Source organism: Papilio xuthus, unplaced genomic scaffold, assembly GCF_000836235.2.
Source record: "Papilio xuthus unplaced genomic scaffold, Pxut_1.1 DF828177.1, whole genome shotgun sequence".
Taxonomy (NCBI): Eukaryota; Metazoa; Arthropoda; class Insecta; order Lepidoptera; family Papilionidae; genus Papilio; species Papilio xuthus.
Genome location: NW_013530472.1, coordinates 3,736,391 through 3,759,473, shown reverse-complemented (window position 1 = coordinate 3,759,473; position 23,083 = coordinate 3,736,391). Strand labels below are relative to the sequence as shown.

The 23,083-nt window shown below is 36.4% G+C and overlaps 2 protein-coding genes across 6 annotated transcripts in view; one reads left to right on the top strand and one right to left on the bottom strand.

Moving 5' to 3' along the window:
* Nucleotides 1-16,439, bottom strand: part of mnb (minibrain) — a 91,143-nt gene extending 74,704 nt beyond the window's left edge. For 3 of the 5 annotated variants that reach the window (XM_013306635.1, XM_013306636.1, XM_013306639.1), the window contains exons 1-2: nucleotides 15,391-16,439; nucleotides 859-1,037 (exon numbers count right to left, since the gene is read on the bottom strand). In XM_013306635.1, coding sequence (XP_013162089.1) covers nucleotides 859-1,037; nucleotides 15,391-15,454 — 243 coding nt within the window. In that variant the 5' untranslated portion in view covers nucleotides 15,455-16,439. Of the gene's footprint in view, nucleotides 1-858; nucleotides 1,038-4,629; nucleotides 5,003-15,390 lie in introns of those variants that run through there. The other 2 variants (XM_013306638.1, XM_013306637.1) reach the window with 2 other exon arrangements.
* A 902-nt stretch (nucleotides 16,440-17,341) lies between these two features.
* sbr (nuclear RNA export factor small bristles) lies at nucleotides 17,342-23,083 on the top strand. The gene is made up of 10 exons (XM_013306807.1): nucleotides 17,342-17,791; nucleotides 17,954-18,541; nucleotides 18,658-18,848; nucleotides 19,407-19,516; nucleotides 20,516-20,552; nucleotides 20,622-20,869; nucleotides 21,029-21,197; nucleotides 21,278-21,436; nucleotides 21,928-22,115; nucleotides 22,473-23,083. The coding sequence occupies exons 1-10, from the start codon at nucleotides 17,734-17,736 to the stop codon at nucleotides 22,570-22,572; spliced, it is 1,848 nt and encodes a 615-aa protein (XP_013162261.1). The 5' UTR covers nucleotides 17,342-17,733; the 3' UTR covers nucleotides 22,573-23,083.

Sequence of the window (23,083 nt, the reverse complement as noted above, 5' to 3'; positions counted from 1 at the left end):
GCAACAAATGCTTATTGAATGTCTAGTAGTAAATATATCGCAAAGTTAATTGTAGTAATTTTATCGCATTTTATACATTAAAATATCTAGTGGGTTTTTATTCCAATCATATAAATCTGATCTATATAGGTCTACGTGATATTTTCGACAAGTCCATCCCCATTTTTCTTGATGTACTCCGCGTCATAATGGGACGCGAACAAAGGCGCCGACAAGTAGTCCACTCATTTGTACTCATGATGGAAGACTAAGCGTTTTGTCCTAATGTCTACATTAAAAGGGTCGAAATCGGCTGGGCGAAATAGATATTTTTCTACATTATGTTACAAGACTTACGGGATTCCTTATCAACGAAACAAAATTTGGTGGAAATTGAGCGTCTTATTATTTTTTTAATTAAAATAAAAAAAAACATTGTTGAATAAAACGTGTTTAATTAAATAATCTTGGAAAAGTTTGAGCCATACCTAGTCGCTACTTTGTGTCTCAATTAGTCAACATTTTCAAAGCGAGTTTCTCCGAAGGTTATTGTCCTCAGACGTCCCTCATACAGTCGCGGTTTGCGATTCAATTCAATTCACTTGCAAGTTGTAGACTGTTTACAAGGGTTGTTTAAGTATTACATTGTGTATACGACCAATAATAGAGTCGTTGTTACGACGTATATGTATTCAGAATTTGGGCTAAGCTTTATTTTTACCTGATCAAGTCCTCCGCGTACTGTACCGGACCGTGTTTACACAAGAAATTTTAAGTATAGGATAATTGAAAGGGAACAATGTAGGATAAGGCTAAGGATGTTTGGATGCACAGTCCGGTGCAGCGTGCGGTTTGCTAACCGCCTCGTGCGTCATTTACCTGTGGGGGGTAACGGTAGCGGCAGAAAGCTCGGGTGTTGCGCGCTCTAGCGCTCACCTGAATGTCGGACGGCGCGCTCATCGAGGGCAGCTGGTCCTCGGCCACCAGCCGCCCGTACAGCGGCACGTGCCGCCGCTCGCCGCCCGCGCCCTCCGGCATGCCGCCGCCCACAACGCCCACTGCAACAATCACAAAATAAACATTTGTAGTAAAATTCATATGTGACAGAAAAACATACAGATATACATTATTTATGGGTAAATATAATAATGCATATGACCTTGATATGATTTCCGGTTTTATACAAGACAATGCAAATCAAAAATGTAAAAAAAATTAAGAAGATATATTTTCATGTGAATTTAGGTAACACGGATTGTAAAGGCGATTGAAAACTAAGCTTCAATCAAGTCAGCAATACGATTTTAAATTCCTCGCTACTTAGGTGGTGGCTGTCCATCTGCCCACCGCCCACGTACCGCAAAACGAACTATCTTGCAACGTTCATATGAATCATTACTTAGATATGAATCGTATTTTCTGAAAGTGAATCACTAATTATTTCGTATCAATTACCATAACATATTAATAATGTACTAAATCACGCAAAGAGAGTAATCTCTATTCCCAGTAAATTTTAAATGATTAAAAATTTACGGAAAACATGATTTGGCAATAATCCTTCAAACAAGTTTTCAATGGGTCATTATCCTGTATCGTGACGCTACCAAATTTGAAAAATATTGACAATAGCAACACGTTCTGTTATCACGCCTTCTAAATTAGGTAGACAGTGATCACGTCAAAGGTGTTCGAGCGAACCGATCAACCAACTTTAAGAAAAAGTTCTTAATGCATTAAAATGTAAAGACATTGTAGTTGATGTGCGTAAAACATGTCACTGAGTATAATCCTCTACTTTCACTTTAGGGAAGTGCTCCGAAAACTTCAAACAGTAAATCTTCAGTTTCACTCTATATGTCGATTTTACTTTAAAAGCGTTGGCCTCGATGCCGCTTATTAACTTCACAATGTTACGAAAGATTAATAAATTCAACCTTGTTAGTATGCGCCACTATAAAAAATCGTTTTGATACTATATACATAAAAAATGTTACCCAATTAAGTGCATTGTATACTGTAGCAGTGCCATTGGGGTTAAAGATTGTACGATTGTTATTAACCATGTTTGATATTTAATCACTGAGTAAACATAGTTTTACGGTACGTAATCCAAGGTGTGACAGCGAACTTTATCGCTTCAGAGGTCGCAGACGAGTTAATTCAAGCTTATTTATGTACCGTCTGGCACAATGTGACATTTCATAATAAAACACCACCGTTCGAGTCTCTCGTTTATTTCAAGGCGAGTTGTCTGAGCAAAAAAGTTTGTTGAATGTCTTGTAAGTTTCCATTTTATAAACAAAGTTTAATTGCGACTCTCAATAATTGGATACAGTTCTTTATTCAATAAATAATCATTTGACTATTATAAATTATTGGCACAAGAACCAAAGCATACGGAGTCTTTATTACTTGAGGAATATATTGTCCGAGAGAAACCAAATAAATAAATTAATTTGGTTGATCCAAATTTTCTGTAATACTTCCGACATCACGTATTGTGTTTTTATTTCCTATGTATTCCCATTGATATGTTCGTATATTAGGTTATAATAAAATACAGATATCTAATAACAATAACTAATCTCATTAATAAAGTATAATTTTTGGTCATAGAATAGAATAACAAAATCGAATAGCAATGTATCTTATAATATACTTTGAAGGAGAAATTGCAAATGAAATGATTATATACTTAAGTCTATGTAATATTGAAGTGTGTTGCAAGCATGCTGCGACTGCACATGTCCACGTGTATACAACTGCGTAGTTGAGTGGGAAACGGTATACGTTACGTGTGCGAAGATGATATTACTGACAATCGCTAGTCGCCGCTCGGAATGATCACGCAACCTCTTGTGTTACTCTAACACCGACTCATTATCACCTTAATTACACATTTATTAATTTCAATTACTTAAATGTTAATCAATAATGTGAGCACTATGACCTTAATATTTTTATGAAGACTTTGTCAAGCACTGTATAAATCTGTACAAAATTTTCAAACAAATATAATTTAGATTTGATAGTTATGTTGTTCGATTGTGCTATACTTTACAGCAGTTAATTGTATTTACATTTATCTACGTTAATTGCGTGTTGTTTACATTTCTTACAATACAGTAATGTGATCATAACGCAATACGTGTGTAGATACTAATAACATTATGTAATACTAATTTATCCCCAACGTTACAACTATATTACAAAGGGCGTTTGATAAACAATGTTATTATTACTTATCAGCTGATAGGCCTTTTGTCAGATATTTATCAAACGAGTACTGTGTATCAAAATAAATCAATGTCGTTCGGCGCGTTCTCATAACATCACATCACACGTAACCGACGCGATGTCGGCGTAGTGATGAATGACGTATACACGATTGAAAATCAGGCCGCATCAAAGAATTAGCATTAAGGTCTGTACTGTTCCGTACAAAGCACCGAGACGTAGTCTGCGCGATCTTCTTCATTTCAAAGCGACAACACGAATAAAAACTACGAAACTTTCGGCAATTTGCAACTCTTCAGTTGGTCGGATACCTAACAACTCAAAAAATGTAACCTATTACACTCGAACAGGTCACATTTGTACAGCGTGGCCAGTAATTTCGAAAGGAATAAAATGTAATGTTGCGTTGTTTACGGCGTACTTACTCCCGCGGATCAATACTCGGCTTATTGGATTTCAATGCCAAAGAGGTGAAACATGTCTTTCACCTCAGAGTTTATTTCGGGGCCGTATGTCAAATTCGGCGTAGAAGGGAGGCACGCGGCGAAAGCGCACGCGATCTTGGTTCCCCGATGGTACACTATAACTACATAGTTTGCATTTAAACTGCGCAGTAGCGGCGACCAGCGTAAGTGGGACCGTGCGATAGTGCTCGATTGTCCCGTTCCATCTGCTAACGTACAGTGGTCGGAGGGGGGAGGAAGGGCTCGCGTGGATGGTATCACGCGGCCGACGAACGCGCGGAGACGAGTTGCTACGTCACCGCTGCAAGCGGGTCGAAACCGGCCACGGTGCCGGCCGACAACCTGTGGTAGCTATGCGTGGAATGCGACTAGCCGCCGGTAGATTGGCGTGGGAGGTGCAACACAGTCAACTTCGTCCCATACGAATCGCAATTGCAGTAAGTCAGGGCAAATTAATTTAGTGTTACGGCAATACAATTGCCCATTCGTTTTCATTATTGAATTAAATTTATAGGTTTTAGTGCCACGAATATATTATATTTGCTCTTATTTGTGGAACATACATACTTAAAGTATTTAATTCCAAGACTGACCTTTACGGACGTAAATACAAATCAATTTATTAATAGTAAGTGTAACCGTGCACATTGTGTTTACGAATTTTGCCTATCGACTGTTTACATCATCGGCATAGCTCGAAATAGTAAACAAATAATAGTGCGCGTGTGTGAAGTTATGACATCCCTGTATCGGATCTATTACAAGGTCATATGGAGGCCCTAGCTGGAAGTTCATGCGAGTACGGTTAACGTGTAATAACTGCGCAGTTCGTCGTCCGACACTTCGAAGAATCCATTAAGTCGGCATCCTTGACATATCGCTGGTAGAAAAATACTCGTGTACAAAGCTAAGGCGACACAGAGCGCAACTCGCCCGAACTACTTACTTTCGTGGCCCTTGTCTCCCGTAATCGATATCATCTCTTCACACTATTCTCACTTAACATAACACAATAATAGTGATCACTTTTGAAACACAACTACAATACTTAGAACACTGTTATCGTTCGCCAATGGCGCGCGTAGGGTTTACGGCTCATTTTTTGAACGTTTGGTTATATCTAGACGTAAGTTTCACCGTCAACTTGTTTACATAAGTGTTGAAGCAACGCGAACGCATATCGTGGACAACTCAGTTTCGCGAGCGCGTATTGTGCAACAGCGTTTATGCACGTGTCAATGTTTTTGTGTGGAAGCGCGAACGTTGGAACGCAGCATCGGCGTGTGCCGGCGCGGCAAGCCCGCTTCAACTAACGCGCGCCGTCGCTGATCGCCGTCAGTAATAACAGAGCGGAAGGCCACGTGATTCAGATGACAAACATGCAGGTTTGCTCCACGATAGCCGCAGCGATTTTATCGATGATTCGCGCGCCTATCGACGCGACCGTTTCCTACTTCCTTGTCAGCAATTGATTTAATAAACAAGCTATTTATAGATGATAAATGTTACAGATATATATGTTTATTTAAAAGTAGAGTATGCATATAAAAAGCGTCAAAACCGAAATACGGGAATATTGCACATAGTTCTAAACTTATACTTCATGTACTTAAATATTTTAGGAGCAATTAAGTAAATTTAATATTAATACAGCTTCAAATCTACATGATCAGAAAGTACTACAGCGTACGCAGTCAAACACATAGGACTATTTTGAAATCACGTTTTGTGTTTAATTAGTAATGTTTTCCGTATTCTATATAACGTCGATATATTTGATATCGAGTGTGGCATCCACGACGGCACGGTACAGTTCAACTATACACCCATTACGACAACAATTCAATGCAATGTTTTCAAATCGTTCCATTGTATTAAAATTATGCAACACCGTCTGCAGTACATCGTGTTTAATACTCGATCAAGATCATATAAGAATACGGCGAAAGAGACATATATGTAAATAACTAACGTTTACATATCAAACAAAAGACAGTAAATAAATGTGGTCCTGATGTTAAATAAATATTTAGCTAAATTGTATATAATATATTAGAAAATTAAGTGAACGCACACAACTGAAGACACAAAATAAAACTGTAATCAAATAAACATTATTATTATTAATATTTTCATTAATTCCGATTAGTTGTGCCACTTTTTATAGAATACGTAAATCTGATCTATTTATTAAAGTGAGAGTGTTTTTTTTCTTTCACATTATGATAGTTTAGACTTTATGACAAAAAAGGACATCAGAGATGTAAACACGAAATTCAAGAAATATAAAAAAAAAACTTTCCAGACAAAATAAGTTGCTTTCATACATGGAAACAGTATCGGAAAGTTTTTAAGCGCGATACGTTAGAAGAAAAAGACGAGGTAAGGGCCCGCACTTGGAAACATTCGTGTGCATATAAAACTACACGAATTCCTTTTTTCCGTCGGCCGCTGGCAGCTACGCAATTTCTCCGATTGTATGCAAATCCTTGGCGCAAACAAAGAATGAAAGAGCACCCGAAGCAGACGTCCGCCCAAGCCCACCTGTGCCCCGGTGCGGCGTCCCGACTGCGCGCCGGGAGAACTAGCGCCCTAAACAGTTTCACCGGGATATTATTCACGAACGGATCTCATATCTTTACATATCGAGCGACGTCTTGTCGGCCATGCTTTTATTAGCCGTCTTCGACTGGTGAATTATTCAGCGGATATTCTATTAAGCACTTAGGCGAAAGAATAATGCATCTAGTGGATTTTCATAGCATCAGAAGCGCCGCATAAACACGAGAATAACCTCCGGACGTCTCATTTGCATCGCCTCGGCCAGACCGGGCGGCGCGGCGTCTGCGGACAAATTTTGTTTTCGTCGAAGCTCCGGGAGAAATAAATCAGTCAATAGCGAACACGACGGTCGACCGATGAATATTTCAGTTGACTGACAGCGTCAACTTTCTTTCTTATTTTTTCTATTATATACAATGCATAGTATGGGTATAAATTAGTTAAACTGTAATAGTTTTTTTTAATAAGTTTTAATTTTATTTAACGGCATTATTTTGAAAACATAGTTTGGAAACAATCACTTTCATGTAATATGTGTAAGCCAAGATTATGGAATAATTATTTACTGCATAAAATTTTTGGAATCTCCAATTAAAAGTTTAACATAAATCAAATAAAAAAATAAGAGTCTAGAATAGATCTCTAGTAGAGATGAATAAAAAAGTTACATAGAGAAAAAAGTTAGCGTTATTGCTTCATCCGCATATACAGCACAGGCATAAGGCGCCATTTCCTTATCAAACCGCAGAACGATTGTCGCAAATCATGATGCTATTTCAAATTATTTTTATTAAAAAATTACACCATGTTAACTAATCAATTTAATTATAATATGACTAAAATCTTTAACATGATGGTTTAACCAATTAGCAATTAATTAAAAGAGGCGTTAAAATTTTTATTTTATAGGGTAAACGGAGACATTGAAAGTGCACAGCAGTATTCTATACCCAGACTTTGCTTTGAAAACATATACGAAGAAAATCTTAAAACTTACAAGAAAATAATTAACCACGAAAGAAATCATAAAACACTAAAAAAATCTTTGTACGATTAAAACAAAACAATTGCAATCTTGGACTTTGTTAAGAGAGCTTCCTTTAATTTATTTGCTTCGTTGCAAACGAGCCTCGTTAGTCATGCACAAATTCTAAAAATCTTGGGACAGTAAGAATTTGTGCAATCAGTGCATTCGGCCGTTATTGCCTACCTGGTCTGAACGTAGACTATGTCGCCAGCGCCGATAAACAATTCCTAATTAAAAAGATACGAAGCAAAAAAAATAAGCGGGGCGTTTTTCTTGTGTCTAGGCTATCTACATGGTAAGGGAGGCTACGCCAATAGGTTCAGTAGTAAGGAAACTATATTTTTTAGTGATAAAAAATGTTGATGATTCGTTGACTCCGCATGACGTAGGCATATAGCATGAATTACCTAGCAACACGTTCTAGCGTCACGTAATTAATTGCCTAGTTACTACGTCTGTTAAGATTGCTATGCTAATTAGGCTATCATGTATAATTTAAACAATACATAAGCAAATCATCAATGGGAATACTTTAACATGTTCTATTATGATAGGGATGAACCTATTTCATAAAAAGCTACCAAAATGTACATATGTATGTAAAAATCACACTGTCAAATACATCCTGTTTTGTAGCCGCTGGTTTTACCAAATTTGATAATAATTATATTCAAAACCATGCGTCAAAAAAAATCATATGTAGTTATTAGTAATAATTTTAATAATTTGTATTTGTTAGGAAATTGTTTTTGATATGAATAATATTTCTTTAAAGCAAGTTTTAAGTTACAAGTTTACAAAGTAACTCCAACGGTGAGTTCAATAAAGATAACATGTATATGTATTGTGTTTTATAAATACTATGCCACCTACATACCCTATTATCTATATAACCACTTCAATGGTCTTACACTGGGTGTGATAAAAAAAACCGCATGCACCGGCGTCGTGGAGACATTAATCGAGGCGCAGTCATAACTCGCGAGGCGTTTCGCGAGTCGAGTCGAGGCAAAGCAAGGCGCAAGGCACGAGGCGAGGCGAGGCCGCAGGACGGGTCCCGGGCAGGTTTAACGGCCGGCCGCCCGCCTGTCTGGCCGTTCACCCGAGGCCCGCGCGGGGGCCTCGGCAAGCGCGCGCGAAAACACCGCGCCGTTATCGCGCCCGACTGTCGATGACACGCGAATTTCTGTCTCATCATTGATCAATACAACATCTTACTTTTTCAATTCCACACGTTAAAATTAGGTTAACCTATAAATGAAATAAATATTAGAAAGAGGAAATAAACTCAAAAACTACTGGATCGATTTCAAAAATTCTTTTGCCATAATAGGCTTTATTTACTACTAGATTTTTTTTATTCCGAGCAGATGAGGTCATAAGTAAAAGTAGTAATTAATACAAAAATACTAAAAGTGCATACACTTTTGGTGCTCTCCCTAGGAAATTACGACACCGTCATACTGCGGCGTATTCTACCTATTTAGCGAAGCTTAAACGGCATGTTTACTCTCTTTAATGATCGCATACAAAGTCTAAGATAGTCGTAAATGATATAAACAAACAGACAAAAGGATTTTCCAATATTAAGATGTTGTTATCGCGTATTCAATGATTTATTAATCGTTTAGTGTAACCAACGTTTTTTCCCAATAGATGACGAATTCTGTATGGTATCTCCGAAATACTAAAACAGATAAGCGTACCACTAACTACATTTTGGTATGACATTAATGTGACATTGCAGTTAATCTTATCACCACTGACGCAAAATACTATAAAATATCTCATCCCTAATCGTCAAAATGATAGTGATCTATAATTTTTTTGATTTAAAATTTAAGGTAAATGAAATATGTATCATTAAACTTTTGCATCATATTTAAACACCCTCTATATTTTTTTGAAACAACGTTTCCCGATCAGGTCTATGAAAATATTCGCGTACATATTTAAATGCTTTTAACGTGAATTAAAGATAATAATATAAAAATGGTAATATAGCGTGGTGTTGAGTTTTGCTCTAGTTTGCGGAGGCGAATGGTTGTGGCCGAGCAAAAACCGCCGGTCAACGACGTCGGGGCCCGCTGGGTATACCACCAAGGCTTTTTACCTTTAACATGTCCTCGAATCGAGTACTTCAATAAAATATATCGAAGGCGGAAAATAACAAGAAAAAACCTTAATCTCTTTGTTGTCGTCATGTAAAGCCAAGTTTACAATACACATTTCTAATAGGTATAATAATTTGTTACATACAGAATGGGTATTATACATGGAGCCTTATTTTATGATAATCCTATTAACCTATTTAATAAACTTACTAAAAAAGACGAGTCACAAATGATTAAAAAAAAATTAAAAAAGGAAATTATTTCATGTAAAATTACACCAAAGTTCACAAAATTAGAAATTTCATACGCAAATTATCCGACATTTTATAATCTATTCTTTAATAAATATTTATCTCTTAACAACTTGTTACAATTATCAATGTGTTATTTATAAATTAAATTATGAAAACAAATCACATTTGTGTTATCACTAAAAGGTTTATTTGTTCAAAGTATCTAAATAACTTATCACTTCCCTATTACATAAGGAAGTAAAGCGGAGCGTGTACGGCGCGGAGATAAGTTTAAACCGAGTTTGGAACGTGTAACCAACTTTGTTTTGTTAGATATATCAATCGAGTTCATATCTATTATTCCCGCCTCAGTTCAGACATACCCGCCCGCAGCGCTTGTATTGAAATCGAGCAGCGAATGCAATACTTGTGTTCTAAGCGTTCAGCTCTCGCCCAATCAGTTTTAACAAGGAGCGATTGACAAATGCTAAAAGTTGCAATTAGGTATTAAAGTTTACGCAATTCTTCCATTATCAAAGCAGGCGAACCGAGACGAAAGCCGTTTTCTGATGTCCATTAGGCGACGGTTATTGTCCAAGCCGACACGCAACTCAAACCGAATTTCGAAACACAAAGGGCAATGTACACCCGAGGTGTGAAGGTCGCAAAAATACTAGCTGGCATCGTGGAGAGATCGAAAAGAAAAACATTCGTCAGCAGTGTTCAAGTTTTGTTTGGAATATTTGTACCCTTGTCCTTTAGTCAATGAGTTTAAGCGCTATATATTTTTATTGTCATAAAAACAAACTGATAAATCGTTTAGGCATAAAAATCAAAAAAAGAAAATTGCATCCGGATATGTGACATGAAAAATCATGAACTCTATATCCTTGAAACTTTTAGCGTTTATTTTGCACACGAGATGTTTATAAGGCAACTAAAAATGCGTAGCATTTATGCCTAGCCTGCTTTGCGTCCACTGCTTGCTTAATGTTAACTATTTACTGCTATCCCAACTCTTTTAACTAGCTTCAATCTTACAGTTCTAGTAGAACAATTACTCTGGATTTTTATAACTTCTTTTGAAAGCCAGTGCTGCATCTTACGAAGGTGTTGCGTTGGCGTTACAGCCGTTAATCGATGTTTCCCATACATTCAGTTATTAAAATATAAAGCATAGCCGCCGCGCAAAAACCTTAGTAGCCGGTCATCGACACCGAGGGGCACTTTAGGGCTGCCTCGTTACACCTCGCCAGTGGAGCGGCCGACGATAATGCTTACTGCGTTGTGTTTATTTTCCTTCGTGACAAGCGGAAATTACAAACCATATTAAAATCACAATAAAACACAATAATCGCTTCAATGAACTATTGTTGCACAATACCAATGGCAGTAAACGACTGATTTTATATAAAATCACACGAGTAAGTACGATTCAGACATTGTGATGGTTTTCAGTATTTATTATAGCGGTTATGTACCGTCAAAGAACTCACATTATACAAGTTAGACTTAGGTTTTTATTTCTAAAAATAAAACTGTTAACTATTAATTTTTAAAACAGTGCGGGAGAAATGAAATTTGTATCGCACACAATCAAAACCGATGCAATGATCGCTCATCCGCAAGTCACGTTGCATTCCACTAAAGTAGTATTCCTGTAAATTGACCGAAAGCACGTAATGTGTACGCGAGATTTCAAGCAATTAAAATGCAAATAGTCGTTCGTGGCGCGCAATGAAACCTCGAGAACAGATACAATGGCTTGAGTCCTTCGGCGGAGCGGTGGAGAAATCTTAGCATTAGCATAGCGTACCTGAATGCCCACACAGGATACAATGCCCACCTTGCCCACGTGGCCCACGCATTGTTCTCGACCAAACGACGAATTGTTGAACTTTATGCTGTACGAACAGTGGGGAAAACCAACGATTCAATATTAACGAATTATTTAACACGAGTAAGACGCATAAACTCAATGGCACATTACAAAAAAATTAGCATTTGATGGACCTTATTGGGTGTGATAGTAAGAAAGAAATTTAAAATAAAGTAAAGGAAAAAGTTGTTTTGTAAATGACAAAAGTCGGCTTAAATCTCGAAACTTCGGTGCAGAAAATCTGAAAGAGTGAAAGTAAAAAATACTTTTTTTAATATCCAATAACGGGATAACTATGGGGGTTTAGGAAACAACTAAGCGGTAGTTAAATGAGATAGGCTTTTAATATAAACTTACAATGCGTAAAATAAATTCCTAATTAAAATAATTAGTAGAAACATTAACAGTTAATTAAAAGATACGCGTCTACCGCGTAGCGCAAAGTAAAGCAGTCTGTAGGATAAAATTTTGAACAGGCAAACGAAGTGAGTAATAAATCTAAACAATTTCACCGCACCGGGCGCATCGAGAGGGCAATGAATCATGACAAAAATTTGTCGTTCCGCATTCCAATGTTAAATTCATTCACGGGTCGAAACTGACTTGTCTAGACTGTGTGTCGGAGAAAGGTGACCATTCACCGTCGCCGAGCGCGCCGCTGTCGAGACGTGCTGTGCTCACTTCACTCGATACCGTTAAATTACTTGTTACCATGTGTTACAGGGATGTATTTTCGTATACGTAAATGATGTACACGCTATAGCAACGGCATTGTTTTCCCTTACATTATTTGCCAGCGTTTATTTTTGTATTCTAAATGCTGCGATTTAAAACTGGGTCGTGTAGAAAAGGTGTCGATTCCGTTTAACCTTTCTAGATTGAAAACTGCACCTGACATAAATCATTAAAAAAATTAGTATTCTTAATTGAAAGAGTGTACAAAAATAAATTGTAGCAACTGGCTCATCTTGTCTTGCACTTAAGTGATTAAAATTAGGATTGAGATTGCTGTTTACCTCAAATGGAGTGTAAGAATTAAACATTTCCAATTGAAGACAACTTAAATACAAAATGTGTTCACGGAAACGAAATTGAGAGAGCGATTTAACGCCGAAGTAAACCGTTGTCGGTTACTTTCCAAAGAGCACGATAGCATCTACATGGCGGTCGGTGCACGAGCGTTTGGGCTTAATAGCAGCACACCGTGAGGCCAGCATCCGCATAGAGACAGCCAGCGCTAAATGAAAGTTGATCGCGCAAGCAAAAATACCAACACAGCCGCACAAACACCAACCACTGCAAGTATCGCCACTGCCGCAACCATTGTGCCTTCATGTTCTGTTTTTGCTATTGCATAAGGGAAGTCGAAAAAAAAAGAATCGAAATTAATTTACTTCATATTAAATATTTTTATTTTGCAAAACAAATAAGTTTCTAAGTATTAGCTGAATTTTACGATTCCAAACATTTTAAACAATATATACGTAAAACAAAAACAATGTCTTCAAAGAAAAGCTAATTTTAAGAAGATGCACTGAGAGATAATGTCACCTATTTCCTGGAAATCGGTCATTGGGAGCGGTTTATTTGTGTGATTTCGGAATAACCGACAAATATAATGACCGCCAATTGAGTGCCAAAAGCGTGGGAAGTGAAAGAACTCGAGACGACCACAATAAGACATTTATGACTATATTATAACAATAATAAATGTTGTTTCCATCAGCATTGTCGCTTAATGAACTTTTCAAATATAATTTATTTCATAAAAGGGTGCGTTAATCGATTCTATTCAATCCCCGCATCTGCTTCGTGTTACCATCGTCAATCGTCATACTGCAAACAATGAATAGCACAACAAATGGAACTTGCTGTGATCAATATAATATTTCAATGGTATATTGTTGGGCCGGGACTATGGCGTGGGAGTGTTGTTATCTTATAAAAGCATCGATGCAAGTACCCATCTGCGGGGGTGGACGTGGAATTAGGTTAAAGGTTGGGGAGGTCGAAGTCGCGCATTAAGCAGTTTTGGGGTCGAGGCTACATGGAGCGATCATAATTCGTCCCGAAATAAACTCTAAATTATGTCGTAAAACAATCTTTGCTTTCCGGTTGAGTGACCGGCATGAAATGAAACATACTGAAACCGCCGCCATTGATACTTTCCGTATTTTAGAATTTAAATATTAAGTGTTTTTTACTTATTTATTTTTGGAATATACATAATATCATTATGTCGTGATGGAGAATATTTAATTTTAAAACATTACGTATACTGAACCAAATCATTGTAGAACCGTAAAATCGATCAATCAAACCTAACGGAACCGCAACTAAACTCCAGTCAAATGCCAGTTGAAAATCAGGTCAAAGGGATATAGGGCACCGCGTTCCCCCGCAGGATGCGGGGGGGTGTGCATCCAATAATATACACCTACAGGATATACTCTGCTTGCAATTGTGTACACGGCCGTATAAAGGAGGTGATAGGACGGAAAATTGTATTGTGCCCAACGAGTCAGGGGTCCATGTAACTTGATGCATTCGTGCTTTTATTGGAACGTTACACGTCGGCTTCATCAAACGGTGGCCGGTTTAAAATTCGTATATTTATGATTTTGTTACCTGAAAATATAAAATTACTAGCTGTCGCCCGTGACTCCATCCGCGCCCAAATAGCAAAAAAAAATGAAGTAGTCTGTACGTTCTTCCAGACTATGTATTACATCTATGCCAAATTGTAGCAACATCCATGCAGCCGTTTTGGAGATCCCTTTAAACAAACATCCATCCATCCATCTAAACTTTTGCATTTATAATATTAGTAAGATAATAAGATTATTTGTTTACCTTAACTTAAGAATCAAGAACTAACAACATCTATATATCATCACTAAAAACTTGTTGTAAAAATAAAACTGACAGAGAATACTTGAATAACACATAGATCATTTAATATAAGACTAGCTACATCAATTCTGGACCGGCATGCATGGTTGTAATTCTCAACAATATTTCACATGACTTTTTCGCCACCTAGAGTACATCATGAGCATTATATGGGCACCATAGAAGGCAGCATTTAATCCAGTCTACGACTGGTACTGATATGACCATTGTATATGTTTAATCCAAGTTTTCCACTACAAGCCTTTATGCATAGAAATATGTAGTCTATATATAGATTCATAACTACACTAATTACATCACAATTCCATTAAGTTTATACAAATGAAGACATTGTATTAATCCAAGTAAATCTAAGAAAGGAATGAGCCATTAATAAAAGTGGTGTGGTCTTCACATGGAAAACACTTATGAAAGAAACAAAATGCTTTTCGCAACAATTCATCTCCAATGTTGTATTAAACATTTCAAACACATGTAAGAAGAAATGCATATATTTGTATTTTAATTCCTTCAATGCATTGACAGATTTTTTCACTATATTTTTTTATTAAACTACACATTAATATATATGCCTTAAATATTGTGCTTAATTTACTATTTTTAATTATAATCTATGACTACATATTATTTGTAATAATTAAGAACTGAAGATTAGTAAACAACTAGCAAAAAATGCTATGTAACCAGTTAACACTTCTTAGTAAAAAATATTACATGAGGTTACACTCATGTAAGTTGTAGGGTTAGTTATAATAGTTTTACAACTTTAATCTGACTCAAAATTTTCAATAAATTCTCTAGTGGGTAGTTTAAATAAATCTTATCACCATCTGTGGTTTTTTTAATAAAGAATTGCAAACTAACATTTACATATATAAATGAAATTATAAAACATCTTTAAAGATTTCAATGTTGGACACAATTAACTACTGCACCTGATAAATTTGCAAAGAATAAATGATTATTTTATTGTACTCACATTTGTTTTTGGCATTCTCATCCATGAGCATGTTGAAGTGGTGATGGCGGTTCCACGCTGCCATTTTGCCTTCGTGAGGAGCCCCAAGAAGCACCAGGGCCGCCCCGGCGGGCCCAACTCCGTCTAGGGGCTCCAGTGTCCTCAGCACCCTTCAACTTTGTCACACACTCATAACCCGAAACGCATAGCTAACACACGGTTCACTGTTTTAAATCGCCGTCGCCCCGGACGGCGGTGTCATCGGCGCCGTCGCGCGCCACACATGCCTTTGCACTTCCTCCACGCACTTGTGATGCACTCGCGGGTAAATAAGCACGATCAACAAGCCGCCCGGTGAATCACCTCCGACGCACGACGCACGCCGCACTGCAGAGTGCAACCGGAGTACGCGCGCCCACCGACCACTGACACCCAAACACTCGTCTCGCGTCACGTGTGCCGTGCGCCTCCACAGCGCTCGCACCACCAACAAACACTAGCCTTCGCGCACGAAAACAATTATGCACACCCGAACGAAAAAAACTTATTTCGATTAATGAAAATGGATAAATGCAACAGAATGGAACGCGCCGTGAGGGAGCAAGACGGACGACGCGATTTCCCTTCTTCGATCCGATTCGATCCTCACGGCTTAGAAACGAACTCGCGAGCCGCGAACAAAATAATAACAAATGTGCATGAGATGCTTGCTGTATTATGTGCACGTGGGTTGCGTCACAGAACCGATGTGATGGGTAATCACCTCGGCAGACACAAACAAACGTTTCCAAAAATTGCGACGGATTCACCGAATACAGATTACAACTGTGGCAAGCTTTTGAACGGTTTCAAAATTTGATGAAATACGAACTACACCATTATTCACACGAGTATCAAAATTGGTAGCTTAATATAAAGCTACACTTAAATAATTACAGAGTTATAAACTACACTATTTGTAAACAAAACACAGCCTGTAATACATTCAGAAAAATAGTAGTTTGGAACAGAAATCGCGAACGCGTTGATCAAGCGCGACAAGTAGGACAAAACATGGCAGACTCGATGAAAAGCACACGAACTTTGTCTGTGGTCGTTTTATTTTTAAACTTTATGGTTTCTCCTACGTTCCATTTTAAGAAGCTCATTTTCTTTTTGTTGAAATAGATAAGATTTTTATGATATATTATTATCTGAACGAAAGAATATTTATTGATTTCTTAATCTCATCTTTTGGTGAAACACAAATAATCATTTACTTATACGAAAATTACGTCTATGAAAAAATATAGCTCATACCATAGAGAAACGCAATCATTTAACAGATTTTTTTTATGCCAGTCTGTGTTTAGGGCTTTTATTAAAGTTTTATTTCGAAATAAGTTTCAGTTTTTAGCCGAATAAAAACCTAGTATTTTGTTAAATACGGTTGACTTCAATGTCTTTCACATTTTTTTTTCAAATGTCTTCCACTTTTAATAGATACACAGTATTTTGTTAAAAGATGTGATAAGATCTTTGATTGTACTTTCAATCTTCTAAAAAAAAAATTATACGAATTTTTAATATAACTAGCATATTATGAACACTATACTTGTTTATTCACTTACTCCGTTGGAGCATCAATCCAATGTGGATCTACGAACACTTTAATGTTATAATTATGTAAGAGGCAAATAGAAGGTTTCATATGCATAAAGAACAAACACATCCACACTATAATTATTATCCTTAAAATCTCAAATTTTCTCTGATATGTTTGAAATTGTTTTCAAAGTTAAGTTTGGTTAAGTTATCTGTGTTGCTACTATCAAAGACTAAACCATCGCTCTTGTTTAATGACTCTGCTTCGAATTGCTTATTTATTCTTTGATAGGAAATGGCAGCCATAGACATGTGCAGCATGTGTAAATAAAAGCAAGATTTATGACCTGCAAATCAGCTCACAGTAAATCGGATTACAACTCAGCACTATTTAAACCTACGTAGAGTCGATTTTCGTTTTGAGCTGCGAAGTGATAGTCACCAAAGTATTCGTAGCTAGTTAACTCATAAAGTTATAGTACTTGGCCATGATCTCTGAGCTGCCAATTTACTTGTTAACCATAGCTCTACGGTTCAAGTTTATGTGAGCTGAACTTTTGAACCGGTTCAGAACTGATTTAAACATGGCTAGGCACTAGGCAGCCATCTTTGTCTTGTTGTTTTTGTTCAAAAGTTCTTTTCTGAATTATTAAACTCGAATTTAAGTATTGTACTGTTCTAATATAACAGTTCTAAAATATAGAAATAAATAGGAGATTAGATACCTGATTAATCAGTTTTGAAGTGTTATTCGATAGAATTAGTTATAAAAACCTCAACATGCCAAAACGTGGTGGAGGACGTATAAAAAATTGGAAAACTGATAATGATCATTTTGGTAACTACGCTTTTTTGTCACTCAATAATTTTATTTACTATTAATTATGTTCTTTTTAATACCGCGCGGGCGATATAGCGGGCAAAGCTAGTAATACTATTTCTTCTAATAATATGTAACAACACAACAGTTGTAATTCTTATGCAAGCTTATATTTTACAGAACACGATGATCGAACACATAACCCAAGACGCGTGAGCTTCAAACCAGGTACAAATAAAGGCAAGAACAAATTTAATAACTGGAACAAAAATGCCAAGTTATTACTTGATGACGACGTTGATATGGGCATGTCCGGAGGACAAGGACCTAGGAAACCATTTAGAGGTCGCGGAGGGCGACTCGGTTCTCCGGCGCCTAGACCTAGACATGCTGGCAAGAAGTTTACTCCTGGCATGCTACCCTGGTATCAGATAGTTATTCCTTATGGAGCAAAACATGAGAAAGATGTCATATTACGAGCGCTTCTTAATTTCACATCGCCAGATATTTTCATTCCACATTATTATAGAATTAATGGCAATGCTGCCATCTTCTATGTGGATGATGTTAAGTCAGCCGAGAATTTGTTTAATGCGGATAAAAAGATTGTAATGCCAGATGGTTTTAAAATGGTTGTGATAGTGAAGAATGCTGTCCCAAATGTTAATGTGGATGCCAATATGAAAGAAAAAATGAAGTTAGTTATGGCTAAAAGATACAATCCAGCTACGAAAGCATTGGACATGACAAAATTTCATTCTGATTCTGGTAAGTGCATTATTAAGTGGTTATTATTAATAAATTCAAGATTGCTATCGTGGTTAGGTCTATAACAAAGTTTGGATAAAAATTGCTCATATTTTTATCAATGTTTTTATTTCCAGATTTATCAGAAATCTTCTGTGGCCTTTTTCGGCCAGTCATCATGCTAACGGCAATAGATATCATAGCAGAAAACATACCAGACATTGAAGCCTTGAATCTCAATGATAACAAATTACATGGACTGGACCATCTCAAAGTTATGGCTACAAAATTGAAAAACTTGAAGATTTTATATTTAGGCGATAACAGGGTATGCTATTCATGCTTTAAATATTTTTTTCTTTTGTAAGAAATTAAAGATCAAAGTAAAAAACTATTCATATAATTTTCTAAAATCAAACCATCAGATTAATATAAATTAATAATCAGAGATTTCATAAGGCATGTTGCTATTTTATCGTAAAATGGGTTGAAATGTGCTACTCAAAGAACTCTGAAGACAACTGCATGTAATAGTAGTTTGTTTCTCATGGCAATATGGAAGTATTAACTAAATGTGGGTCTACACTAGAGTGGAGCATGAGAGACAAAATTTCTTTAGTGTTGACTTACAAGCCTCGAACAAACATGCTTCGCACGTTTGGCTTGGGCTCAACTAAGCTCCACCTATTATTTCTCTTTTGACAATCACAAAGGGATTTGGCTTTCAACAGACTGTGGAATACTACATTTCAAAAGAGTTATTATAAGCACAAACATACTCAATTGACAAGTCGCTTAAATTTGCTCAGTTTGTGCTCAGCTCCCCTAAAATCTCTTTAAGATTTAAATATAAAGAAAATAATGGTTTTCAACTCAAATCTTACAGATACCTGTTGTTGGGTCACTGGAGTCGTTAAGAAACTTACCCCTCGTGGAGTTGATGCTCAAAGGCAACCCGTTGCGGAACAGGTTTAATGATCATGATGATTACGTCAGGTAACATTTAATTGATTTAAATACCATTTGAGTGAAGTTCCAAGAGTTGGAAGCCTTGGATTTACATATATAAGGTTTGAAATGTGGTTGAAATTGAACTCTGTGAGTTTATTGTCGTTCAACCATGAGTTAGGTGGACACGGAGATGGAAAAAATATAAAGTTCCAATATAAGGAAGGATTCCCAGATGTAATTACAACCAATAATAATATTATCTTTAGTGCAAACCATCGCCTTTTATTCTCTCCTGTTGGATGTATTATATCTGGTTGGAATTAATGTCTTAGTTTAACTTGGAGTGAAATTATTAAGACATTGATTCAATAATTTTACTCTCTTTTTTTTGTAACTTGTTGTGATGTGATGAAGACATAAATTTATTTGTATTGGTATTAATTCCAACTTTTGCTTTTTTTCTCCGCAATAATTAAAGCTTCCTTTCATATTTTGCTATCCCTCCTAATTTTGATTTCTAGGCCCAATATGACTTTTTTTTTATTAGTGTACATTAGAATTTTAAAGCTTGCGCTTTGGTAATAAATGTTTAAGTAGAAGTGTTAATGTGAGCAAGTGAATGAATACCAATTTCGTATAAAAATGTGCATACATCTGTGCCATATGCTGGCAGTAGATCATTAACACCTTGGGCGCCATGTGTATCTTTTTGTCACACAGTGTCTAGAATGCTGTATATTTAAAAGTATAAACATTTTTGTATTTGAGCACATCCCAACAAAAAAAAACTTTTATTTTATACGGTTACTTAGGGTTTGGCGCTGAGGGTGTTAAAAAAAATGTTTTGAAAATAATATTTATTTGTAATCTCAATCAACATTATTGATGTGCACATTTTTATATGATGCCTAATATATATTGCATGGCAATCCCATGCTTTTTAGAACGCAGGTTACCAAAGTGTTTGCTTTAAAACGTCTAGTGTATAATGCTTGAGTAAGTTTTTCAGAGATCATGTTCACCTGTTGCAATGTTTTTGTCCAGCACTGTGCGGAAGAAGTTCCCTAAGCTTGTACGACTGGTAAGTGTAGGTTTTTGATGTGGCTTCTTTTTTTGCTTGATCTCCTTTGCTATAAGATCTATGTATCAGGATGGTGTGGACTTGCCGCCTGCAATTGGTTTCGACGTGGCCGAAGATGTAGCACTGCCCGCTCAGCAACAGTCATTCCTCATAGAGCCAGCGGCACAGGACTTTGTGAGGCAGTTCTTAGCTCAGTACTTCGCCGTGTATGATTCTGAATCTAGACAGTCATTAATGGACGCCTATCATGAAAATGCAACAATGTCTATGACTACATCTTACCTCACCCATGATATAAGAAATTCTCCGTCTACCAAGTAAGTCATCATTTTAGTATAGGTTTTGTAATTAATAATATTAATTCAGGCATTAGATTGAAATGAAATATATTCAATCTTATCTTAATCTTATCTTATTGCTGTATAAATAAAAAAATCTCAATATCATTGTTTTAATTTCTTTTATAACTATTTCAGATTACATCAGTACCTGCCAAACAGTCGGAACATATTAAGGATCACTGATAGAGAGTCAAGACGAAGATATCTTCGTACAGGCAAGCTACAGGTGGTTGCCTTCATCTGTGACCTCCCGAAGACAACACATGATCTAATGGGCTTCGCTGTTGATGTACTTATATATACAGTAAGTTATTTATATTGCTTTAATTGGGTTTTTATATTTAAAATGCAAATGTATTATTAAACTCCTTATTTCTTTTGCAGCCAACAATGATAATGGTGTCGATGAATGGAGTTTTCAAAGAGACAGCAAGTCAAGGCAGTCGCTCGTTTCATCGCACTTTTATGATAGTACCCAACAATGGTGGTGGTTTCTGCATAGTTAATGATATGTTATTCATCACCAATACTACTAAGGAACAGGTAATCATTGATTTTATTTAGCGACTATATAAGATTGTTTTGCATAGCATATTGTTTACAATACATTTAAAATAAGATTGTGCATCAATCCATATCAAATTGTGATGTACTAATTCACAACCTTGCTGTTTGTGCGAAACTTCCGCACAGCCGCGTTGTGAAATGATCTGTCCTCGGCGGTAATTCCAAACCGCTACCATCACAAGTATCACCATCTCAAAGGCCGACGACGCATCTGCGATTCCTCTGGTATTGTTGATATCAATGGGTGTTGATGAACACCTCGGTGTTCCAGCTGCTCGTTTGCCTCTCTTATGTACCTCCCAAATCAATCTCAGAGTTAAAAAATTTATATTTATGCTTAATTTTTTTTTGTTGAGATATATTTTTATAAATATCTTGATTGATTAAGGTCATTGACTCACATGTTAGGTTATGTTTAGTCACCACTGCCACTTATAAAACTTTATAAGGAAAATCTTGTACATTAGGAAGAGAAAATGTTCCAATCCGGTGTGCCTGCGGCTGCGCCTGCACCGGTGGCTGCAACCACACCTGCCCCGGCCCCAGCGCCAGCCCCGGCTCCAGCTGCGTCCGAGGCCCTACACAGTGAACATCACAGGATGCTGCTCAATGCCCTCGGCCAGCAGACCGGCATGAACGATTATTGGAGTATGAAGTAAGTTTACATAATAAGAATTTATGACATACTTATAAAAGTAGTTAATTAAATAAAACTGCTAGCTTTAACTGAATTTTTAGAAATTATTAGTTAGAATCCTTTGGCGCGAATGGCGCGCTTTCGTTACCAAGTCAAATGTCAGATTGATTAGTGAAGGGACATAAACGTTGACATTTCAATAAGGCTAGTGTTGCGCCAGTACACCGGCACAGTGTCGGATTTTCTTCCTAACAGTATAAAAAAATATTAAATTAACTTGTTAAATTATTATTTTTATACCCAACTAACAAGACAATAATATTTTATTGCATGTGTTGTTATGTATGTATATTGCATTGATGTATTTCTTTCTAGCTGCCTTCAAGAGACCGGTTGGGATCTCCAAAAGGCAATGTTCATCTTCAACAAACTTCAATCTGAGGGTAAAATACCACATGAAGCCTTTGTTAAGTGAACTACGTACATGACATCTATTGCTGTTATTTAGAGGAGTTGTGAGATTCCTTCGTCCCAACTACTTATTGTGAGCTGATAATAAAGTCTGAAGACATCGAAAACGTTAAGATTTAAATTTATAATAAGAATCATAATGAAAAATTGTAATAATTGGAAATGTTAAAAGCAACATTTTATGGCCCTCCGAAGTCCAAGATGACTTTTTAATACTTGAAAATTTTTAAGGTGCTCTAAAATGTTGCATATAAACATTTCTTATATTAAATAGCAGATTTAGTCTGCAGTATTTTAAAAAATCTAAAACAATTGTTTTAGATCCATATTGAATTACTCAGTTAAAGAATTTTTAGTCAAAAAAACAGTTGAGAAAATTAGAATGCAACATTTTATTACTTTTCTTATTCTCTATAAGATATTTCAACAATTGTAAGTTTTAAAAATGTTGCATTTTAATAATTTTTTTTATTATTATTTAGTATCTGATTAAATGTTAACTGTTACAAACTTTT

What these genes read in the sequence shown, in the direction of transcription:
- sbr (XM_013306807.1), top strand. Translation starts at nt 17,734, where the DNA reads ATGCCAAAACGTGGTGGAGGACGTATAAAAAATTGGAAAACTGATAAT. An exon ending in AAAATTTCATTCTGATTCTG is followed by an intron (nt 18,542 to 18,657) that starts GTAAGTGCATTA and finishes TTTTATTTCCAG; the next exon opens with ATTTATCAGAAATCTTCTGT. An exon ending in GATCATGATGATTACGTCAG is followed by an intron (nt 19,517 to 20,515) that starts GTAACATTTAAT and finishes GTTTTTGTCCAG; the next exon opens with CACTGTGCGGAAGAAGTTCC.